Source organism: Empidonax traillii, unplaced genomic scaffold (assembly GCF_003031625.1).
Source record: "Empidonax traillii isolate 1590-97213 ecotype Southwest subspecies unplaced genomic scaffold, ASM303162v1 scaffold361:size2146424, whole genome shotgun sequence".
NCBI lineage: Eukaryota > Metazoa > Chordata > Aves > Passeriformes > Tyrannidae > Empidonax > Empidonax traillii.
In genome coordinates, this window is record NW_020955554.1 from 1,611,754 (window position 1) to 1,621,605 (window position 9,852).

General features: G+C 56.2%; 1 protein-coding gene across 2 annotated transcripts in view; it reads right to left on the minus strand.

Moving 5' to 3' along the window:
* Positions 1-3,195: 3,195 nt before the first annotated feature.
* TBX1 (T-box 1) overlaps positions 3,196-9,852 on the minus strand; it is a 10,833-nt gene continuing 4,176 nt past the window's right edge. For both annotated transcript variants that reach the window (XM_027892608.1, XM_027892609.1), the window contains exons 3-8: positions 7,965-8,066; positions 6,433-6,604; positions 6,056-6,211; positions 4,659-4,726; positions 4,347-4,447; positions 3,196-3,639 (exon numbers count right to left, since the gene is read on the minus strand). In XM_027892608.1, coding sequence (XP_027748409.1) covers positions 3,212-3,639; positions 4,347-4,447; positions 4,659-4,726; positions 6,056-6,211; positions 6,433-6,604; positions 7,965-8,066 — 1,027 coding nt within the window. In that variant the 3' untranslated portion in view covers positions 3,196-3,211. The remainder of the gene's footprint in view (positions 3,640-4,346; positions 4,448-4,658; positions 4,727-6,055; positions 6,212-6,432; positions 6,605-7,964; positions 8,067-9,852) is intronic.

Consider the following 9,852-nt stretch of genomic DNA (forward strand, 5'->3'; position numbering starts at 1 on the left):
CCCTGGTGACACTGTGTACTGAGTGAAGTTTAACCAGACGTAATCAAACCACACAAAGTCATTTGCCAAATGAATCTGCAATACAGAGATATCTTCACTGACCGGCTGACAGGTGACCGATCTGAAATTAAAATGTTACAGATTTTCTGTGATTTTCAAAAGGCTTCTGCTAGTCAGTGTGCAGCTATGGGGTTTGTGTTTGTTTGAAGGGGATTTTTTGTTGTGATAGAAAAATAATCCTTTTTGCTTTCCATGTCTGTAACATTCCCATCCATGAGCTGGACATAGCGATGGAAGGAGGGACACTGGTCAAAGCCCCGAGGAACCTTCATTTAAGGATTAAAACACAGGAAGAAATGGACCGCTAACATGTTTCATGCTAATACATCTAAGCAGCTCACATGTTCATGGCCTAAAAGCAAGGCTGGAAGCACCATTTTCATAGTTCAGACAGTAGCCTGACGCAGCTGCCTGTTCCCTCCTTCCCATTCAGCCCCAGGACTTCTGCAGTGGATCTTTAGCACTGAGGACAGACCAGGGATCCTAAAGGGCCCACTGCCCACAGCCATGGGTTGAGAATCTGTGATTTTCTCTTCTTCTAACAAAGAGAAAATTAAAATTCCTACAGTCAAGACAAGGACCTTGAGCCACTTTTAGTAAGAGCACAGCTTAGTCCTGGCACCTTGGGTTGCTCTCTGTGTGTTTAAAGAAAACAGTGCTTACCAAAACAAACAGATCTGTTTCCACCTGGGAACCCCAACCTTGCAAGCTGTTGTGTGGTGACAGATCACCACAACCAGGGACAGAAGGGAGGAGTGATGACCTAGGAGAGTCACTGTTTGCTCAGACTAAAATCCCTCCTTATTCAAATGAGCTCATTTTGTAGGGGAGGTTTATACTGACAAACTGACAAATATACACAAATAATCAAACAAGAAATGAAGGAAAGAAAGAAGAGGAAAAATATTTATAAATGTCACTGTCCAATGTCTTTTCAATTTAAATGAAATAAGATTATCTACATATATCTACAAATATCTACAAGTATCTACACTGTTTGCAGATATGATTTCTTTGGTTGTCTTCACTTTTTTTCCTATGCTCCAACTATTAAGAAAAAAAAAGTGTTTGTATAATCTTTGAAAGAAATAATAAATATAACAACTTCATTAAACGTTTGACCAAAGCTTTGGCACTAATCAGTTTACAGGTAACAAATCATAGTGAAAACTGAAATAACAGTGGCAAAGCAATAAAGCACATCCGAGAGCCATTTCCCACTGACTAATAATAAGCACAAGGCTATTTGACATCAGCCTTTCTGAGAACATTAATTATGGTTGTCAGACACTAAGAACCTCAAAATTCACTGCAAATGTCAAATAAAATACATATTTCTTGCACAAGACTTTTTCATGGATCCAGATATATTTTTTTAAACAGAAAAAAAAATTACATAAAATATCAGTGGTAGCCTGTATCCCTTCTTAAACCCTTCGGAAAAGTTTTGGAAGCCCAAAGCCCACTGCCAGAGACAAAATAAACATTGCTATTAACACTGCCACCTGCACAAGGGAAAGAACATGTTTTAAAGGGTTTATAATGAAAATGCACAAACATGAGTGAATAGAGTACTTCAAAAAAACATAACCCCCTTCTTTTCATAGAGTCACTTGGAAGAGTCAGAAAAGTGTTCATAATACTGTATAACCAACACAGCTGAGGGGCTGCTCAAAACCTTCTCTGAACACAAAGGGACTGCCTTCGGGGAGCATCCACCAAAACCAGAAACCAGCTATTCCAAACACATCCCAGGAGACACTGTGCTGAACAGGGCCATCCCTGGACAATAACGAACCACTGCTGGAGGAAGATATTAAAGGAAGAAGAAAAAAGTACTTACCAGCATTAAGAGGGAAGATGCAGCAAGCAGGTAGGTGTAGAACAGGTGCTTTGGGATTACTGCAGTTTGGGTCAGCCAAATATAAGGGGTGAGGCAGACCGAGAAAAAACCCTGAACTCCCTCTAAAAGGCACCTCCACGGGAGAGCAACGAGGGCTCGGGAAAGGGCGTGGGAAGGCAGGAGTGTGGGGCTGCCTGGGAAGGGGGTGAGAACACACAGCCTCAACTCTGCAGGTATCCCCCACCCCAGGCTGCTTTCTAAACCTTTGCATCTACTGTTGTGAAAACAAGGCACAGCTGTACCTGGCTGTCCTCTTGGCCACGAGCCCTTCTGAACAGCTCCAGAAAATGCTGTCGTGGTTAAGGCACCCCAGTGAACCCCAAAACTCACGGGAGGGCCAGGGCCGGAGGAGAAGTGGGAAATCTGTTCTGGCAGTGAGGATTCAAAGCGTTCCCTTGAGCTCAACTCTGCTTCTTCCCTCAAAGAACCACCTGAGCCACCGGCAAACGAGGCCTCGGTGTCCCCGGGTGGTGCCCAGGACTGACCCCGAGGTGTGCTGACCCCCCGTACGGCCCCGACCCGCTTCGCCTGCCCGCCCTCCCACCGCTGCCAGCCGTCCTGGGTGCCCGGCGCGGGCAGGGCGGGGGCGCCGGCAGATAAGGACATATGGCTTCATTTGTCAAAGTGCAGCCGCGCTCTCTCCGCGATGGCGGCCCCGGCACCGCCGCCCTCACGGCCCCGGACGGGCGGGTCACCTGCGATGGCACCGCCGCCCTCACGGCCCCGGACGGGCGGGTCACCTGCGATGGCACCGCCGCCCTCACGGCCCCGGACGGGCGGGTCACCTGTGATGGCACCGCCGCCCTCACGGCCCCGGACGGGCGGGTCACCCGCCGCGGCGCCGCCGCCCTCACGGGTCTCTCCGCGATGGCGGCCCCGGCCCCTCACGGCCCGCGTGGGCCCGGCTGCCGCCGATTGGACGTTCCGGCTGTCGATCAAGTGGCGCTGGCCTATCAGGTGACTGGAGGGGCGGGAGGCGAGGGCAGGGTGCGGTGTCCGTGGTGCCGTCGGGGCCCGTTCCCAGGTCCGTTCCCGGGGCTTCCCAGGGTCTGTTCCCCAGGTCGGTTCCCGGGATCTGTTCCCCAGGTCCGTTCCCGGGGTCCGTTCCCAGGGTCCGTTCCCGGGGTCTGTTCCCGGGGTCCGTTCCCCAGGTCCGTTCCCGGGGTCCGTTCCCCAGGTCCATTCCCGGGGTCTGTTCCCAGGGTCTGTTCCCCAGGTCCGTTCCCGGGGCCTGTTCCCCGGCCCCAGTTACCGTGGTCCGTACTCGTAGCCTGCGGGCGCCCCGGCCGGCGAGTACATGTTGGCGGCGGCGGCGGCCGCGGCGTTCATGTGGTGGTGGTGGTGGTGGTGATGGTGGTAGCCGTGCCCGCGGATGCTGGGCAGCGGGTAGGGCGCGGGCCGGCTCTTGGCGCCCAGGTAGTGGTCGTAGGCGGCCGCCGGGTACTTGTAGGGGTGGTGGTGCAGCGGCTCGGACGCGGCGGGCTCCAGGCGCAGTTCGTGGTGCGGAGGGCTGGGCCGGCCGCCCCCCGGCCCCGACAGCGGCACCAGCCCGGCAGGGCCGCCGGGCAGCGCGGGGCTGAGCACGCGGGACATGAGCTGCTGGTGCGCGGCCTCCGCCTGGTGCAGCCCCGTCCCGCCCGCCTCCCGCTCGAAGTCCCGCCGGCTCTCGGCAGCATCTGCGGGGGACACAGCGTCAGCATCCCGGCACACGGGGGAGAGGAGCGGGGGGAACAGCGGCGCTGCGAGCGGGGCTGGCGGAACGGGACCTTCTGACTGCGATAAATGGAGCTGAATTGACTGACAAGCTGGTGCACGCCTGACATTTTTCGCAATTGTGTAACACTAAATAAATACAGACTTCCCTTTATTTTGCAGGCCCGGAGTGTGTTTTGGAAGAAAGGCATTCGGTTGTCTTTCCAGTTGTTTGCTCTGGGTAATGGAAAAGCAGTCAATGGGCAGAGGTGCTGTTCGACCTGACTGCAGCTCCTGAATGGAGCGGGTCGGCCCTGAACGTGCTGCCGAGGCACATTAAAAGGGCAATGCGAGGGGGAGCCCGTGGCCAGCACTGCATCCCTGCCTGAAAAGCCCAGTTTGTTGCCCAAAAGTCGGAAAGGGGACGCTAAAGGCGTGGTGTTTTTTAGGTGGTGTTTTTTAAAGCAGCAAAGTTGCTGAAGTACAACAACAACGAGTGTTGTAGTCTTAGCAAGAATTAATTAGACTATGATGGTGGCTATTTTTGTTCAAAAAAAGGGGGGGTAGTGCAAAGCTGGTTAGCAGTGGGGCTGTGCACCAGTGTGAGGAGCAAGGCTGGCCCCAAATATGCATGTGGGGGCCATGCAGGCCAGCAGGGCCCAGGGCTGGCCTGGCCAGTGGGGGCTCTCACCTTTCTCTGTCCCATTCTGGTGGGCCGGAGAAGAGACTGGATTCCGGGATCTGGCAAAAGCACTCATGAGAGGAAGAGCCCCTGGCCTGTGGTTCCTGGGCCTGGAAGAAGAAACGGAGAAGTGACACAGAGCCAGTGGTCCAATGGAAAGAACACTTGGAGCATTGCTGCTGTGAGCTGCAGCGGCAAATGGGGCCCCACGCAGTGCTCCCTAAACTCCAAGCAGGCCTTGTGTAAATGTAAGCTGGGCAGGTGCACATGAAATGGGACGAGAGTGGGGTGTAGTCACAGTCAACAAAGGCACAGCCTTACCAGTCCTCAGGGTCGCAGTCTCGGAATCCTTTGGCAAAAGGGTTGCTGGCGATCTTCAGCTGTGTGATCTGTAAGGAGAAATGGGAAAATGTCTCAGTGGCATACGGGGCTCCCTGGTCAGACAGAGCGCGTGTCCCTGATTAGGTTTGGGGACTCAGCAGCGCCTGCTGTAACAGAGAGGGTCCAGCTGGCCGGCGGAGCTGGGACGTGCTCGGCCACAGCACAAACGTGTGCTTTCTCTGTTAGAAAATGAGGGCTAATATGCTACCTAATATGAGTTCAAGGTGAAGGGAGAGGCAGCCTGAGTCGGCTGCAAAAGCTGAGTAAATGCACTTGTAAGAAAATGGCACATTATATGGGTCACCACTGGAGCAGCTAAGACAAATCACTGGATAAATCATACTTATGTATTTATTTAATTCACCGGAGAGAAGGCAGGACATTTTCTATATTTAAGCAAATCCATGGATAAAGTATGTGATTGTGAGTTTCCGGAATGGGTTGAAAAACAAACTTTAAGCCCCTCAGTGACAGTTCCAGCCTTAGAGGTCAAACTGATAGAAAGCAGGAGAGAAAGAGCAGCTGTCCGGAGCCATCAGGAAAATGCCAGCCGGGGAGGACTCTGCAGCCCCTTAAAGGCACAGCCTTGCTCTGGCCTCGCCGCCTCTCTGGGGCGAGGTGAGCCCGACCGCAGCATCCCGAGGAGACCTCGGGTCGGTTTGCTTGGAGCCACTGCAGAGGGTGGCACTGCCACGGCTGCTCGGGGACAGCTCCGGGACCCAACTGGCCCGGGCAGCATCAGCGCAGAGCCAGGCGGCTCGAGCAGCGCCGAAAAGCCCCGCTGGAAATCATATTTGCACTCGCCACTGGGATTCCTGCTCTTTACAACATAGTGTGCGATTTGAAGGAGCAATTGGGTTAACTGCTGCCTAGAAATCCGCATAGATTGGGGTGGGGATGTTTTGTTTCGTTTTTAACATATAATTGTATTCTGGGGGGGAACAGACAGCTGCGAGCTTAAAGCAGTAAAATCGCAAATTTTTCCAAACAAATTGTAAGTGACAATTCACAGCAGGAAGCCTGTAGTTTCCTCACTAGCCCCAGTCTCGGGTTTACATAGGTAATGAGGTCCCCCGGGCAGGGAGAAGCTGGCGATGTGGCTGGAGCCCACGTCGCTTCCTCGGCGTGCAGAGATGCAGCTCTGCACAGCTCCCCGGCCGTCGGGGTCGTGGCGCTGCCCCGGGATGGGTTTAGCAGATGGGGAGGAGGAGGTGGGAGAACCCCCAGATACCCCCCGGACACCCACAGCCCGGCTTCCAGCGCTGGGCGCACCCGTGGTACCCGCAGGGCAACCCCAACCCCGCTTTCGGTTGCCCCCGCCTCCGCTGCTGCCTCACCCGGTGGTTCTGGTAGGCGGTCACGGCTGTGAAGCGCGTCTCCTCGAAGACAAAGGTTTTGAAGTTCTCCTCCGCGTATTTCTCGCTGTCTTTCCGGGGGTCCACGTAGACCACGTGAAAACGCGGCTGGTATCTGTGCATGGAGTTCAAAATGATCTGAATGATAAAACGAGCAAGGAGACAATAACTGATCCAGGCGGAGCATGGAGAGAGGAGAGCGCAGCCCCGGCCCTGCCGGCTCCCCTGCCCGGGGCAGCCGCGGCGCTGGGGCAGGATTGGGGCGCGGGGCCCTGGCGAGGTCCCCCCACGGAGGTCACGGCGCGGCAAGTTCCCCCCGCTGCAGCCCGTGTTGGACACCTTCTCCCGGGAACACTTACGTGGCCGTTGTCGTCCAGCAAATTGTTGGTCAGTTTGAGCTTATCGAAGGAAACGATCTGCTTCATCCACTGCGCCCCTTTGGCCGGGGAGTCCGGGTGGTAATGGACCCTCCCGGGGGTGGCGGGGTCGGCTTTGCCGGCCACCAGCCAGGAGGAGCTGTGGAAGGCATACCTGCGGGAGAGGAAGGCACCCTCAGCCGCGGCCCGGGGTGCTCCCCCCCGCGCCCCTGCAGCACCCGCTGCCCCGCAGGACCCTGCCCGGGACGGTCCCCCCGGCCCGGCGAGGGGGAAGCGCCGCCTCCCCATCACTGCCGCTTTCTACGGCTCCGGGAGGAAAGAGCTCTTCTCCGCAGCCAGGCTTGCTGCAGGGGAGAGATAATATTTTATCAGGTCGCCGATGGAACTAGCGGGAGAGAAATCTGCAGGATGGAGGAAATTTATAGCTACCTGTGTAGATCTGGGAGAGAAGCCACAAAAGCTCTCCCTTCCTCCAAAAAAAAGGGTAAAAGAGAGCCCTCTATACAGTAATGTTCTGGTTTTAAGTGAAGAGTGGAAAGTTGTGTGTAGATTAATAGCAGGTCCAGAATTTAGCAGCCTTGTTTCATTCTTTCAAAGTACATATTCAAGAGTAACATTTAAAACAGAGAAACCAATCTTCTATACACGTGTTTACTTTAAAAGCCAGTGTTTGCACAGGGGGAATTAGACACCATTGGACTTGAGCAGAAACATTACTTTTTAAAGATATACTCAATTGGATGTTATATATCCCACTTCCCTTGACAAGCAAACATTTCTAGGACGCCCTGAGAATTTGGATATCTGTCTAAATATTTATATATCGGACCCTGCGATTCCTATGCGGGCTGCCTGCTCGACGTCCTGATCTGAAGGTAAATACATAATGTGCCTTTCACTGTCTTCAAAATTAAAGGGGTTCCAAACCAGACCGCATCGATGCCCTGTGAGTCGCCAGTTTCCAGGGCCTTCCTACACTGCCGCTGAAAACAAGGGCAGGGTTTTGTGGCTCGGGTGGCCAATGCCTTTCTGGAGCACAAAACCCACTCTCTTTACCCGAGAACCCAGTGGGCTCCCAGGAGGGCACGGCAGAGCGCGGGGACCCCCGCTGAGACGCTACAGCACTCAAGGAGCACCGGGAGGATTTCTACCAAGGGGTAAGGTGTGCTTGCCGGGTGGAGGCGTGCAGCAGTGCGACAAGGAAAGCTTTTCCAGGCAGGACAAGGCAGCTCCTGCCCTGCTCCCTGCGGAAACCTGCCCTTCTGCCCACGCCGGTCCAGCCTCGGCCGCCCGCGGGTCTCGTGTGAAGGCCCGGGGGGCCCTGGGGGTCCGCGCAGCCTCTCCCGGCCCCACACTCGTTACAAAGGTGTGAAAGAGACCCCAGGGCAGCCGCATCCCGCGCCCCCTCCTCGTCTCGCACCGACACGTCCCCCAGAGGGCAGGGGCGGGGGTCGGGCAGCGACCCACCATTCCCACAGCGCCGATGCCCGCGGGGCGGGCGGGGTGTTACTTGCCGGTATCGCTTGTCGTCTACGGGGACGAAGTCCATGAGGAGCATGTAATCAGCCATAGGGTCCATGCCGAATATCTTCACCTGGAAGGTGGGGAACATGCGCCTGGCACAGAGAGGAGAGAGAGAAGTGCTCAGCTGAGGAGCAGCGGGGAGCCCTGAGGGGCCGGCGCGGGTCCCCTTCCCCTCCCCTGCGCCCCTGGCAAACAGCGCTGGCCGGAGGAAGAGGCAGATGTGCCCGGGCAGCGTGAGGAGAGAGGCTGCCGTGTTCCCCAGCCCTCGGCAGCATCCCCCAGGGCGAGCCAGAGCGGTCCTGCCTCTCCCGCCGGCTCCAGGACCGCTCGTGTCGGACACCCGCAATGCCCCGCCGTGGTGGAACGCAGAGACCGGGGGAAGCAAGTACCTCCTCTACCTTTGCGATGGGGAGACCCAAGTGAAAAGAATTTCTTCCCTGTGATTTCCCCATCCTTTCAGCTGAACTGACTGGACGCAGATGCAAAGCATTACCCCCACCCGAGCCGGGAACAGAGCCTCGGAAGTCCCGGGCAGCCCTTGGGGGCACATTTAGAGTCTCCTGCGAACGACACGAAATGATGGGAGTTTCCACTTCCGCAGCCTCTGTACCCCCCAAACTGCGGCCGTTTGAAAGCAGCGGTTACAGCAGCAGCGTGGCCCCTGGGGCCAGCGGGAGACCTCCCGCAGCACGGAGGGGCGAACGCTCCCCCTCGGCAGGCAAGGACTAGAGAGCAACGGGGATCTCCCAGAAAATCCCGTCCCGGCTCCACTTCGTTGCGAGAGCCCTGTCGGGTGCCCTGTTCCTGCACCTTTGCGGGGAGAAAGGGGAGCGGGAAGGAGCCCAGGGCTCCCGGGCAGGGCAGGTCGGGGCCCAGGGCCGGCCCTCCCCGTTGTGCCGTGGCAGTCCCCGGGGACCCCCGGCTAAGCCGGGACACGGATCCCACGCTCAGGGAGGGCACGATTCCTTCGAGGGGCTGTGGAAAAAATGCGGGCTGCGGAACAAATGCGGGCTGCGGTGGGCTATGGGAAGGGGCCCGCCCGTGTCTCCCTCCTCCATCTGCACACACCGGGGACAGGGCCCGGCCCGCGGCTCCCCGGCGGGACACGCCGAAGATGTGTCCTGGCATCGGGGCTCCTTATGGCTTCGGTTTTGTTTTACCAAGTAGGAAATCAAGCGAGCGACGGCGGGCAGTATTGAGGGAAGGGGATTTGCAGCCGTTGAAAAACCAAATTCCCAACACCCCCTGAACAAACAACCCGATCAACCCGGACACCGAGAGTCCCCCCCAGGCCCGTTCTCGGGGCGCACGGCCGGACCTGCTGTGCGTCTTCCCGGTTTGCTTTTTGTTTATGTGCCGCTGCTCCCCGTGGAGGAAAGGCCTCCTGGCAGAACGATGGGGCAGCGCAGCTCTTCCAGTCCAGGCCCGGCACTACCGGGCTGCATCAGGATCGGGCGGCTGCGTCTCCCTCCCTGTAACGCTTTAGCAAACTCTGGAGGACGTTTCCAGTCGCTCCCTCTGTTATTATTTTTTTTAAACGTGTAAAAGCCCCCATTAGCTCCAGTTCCGGTGTTTCTTGTTTTAAAACTAAGTTTTAAAACAAACAACCTGAGATGATAAGACCCATCTAGACAAACAGCAGGGTCAGCCCAGAGACGCTGGGAGAGAACAGGCTTAGCAGCGCCTTCCCTCAGCCTTTTCCTGCCGGTTTTCTCCGTTTTCTCCAGTTTTTATTCGCCTGTCTGGAGATTCGACAGTGCCATAAAATAAGAGAAGAAAGGTAGGGAAAAAGCCCCTGATTCAAATCGAGTTGGTTAATTTTCGAGCCCTTTTGAAGTGGGGTATTTGCAATCCTTCCGCTGTTCTGGGAGAGCGAAG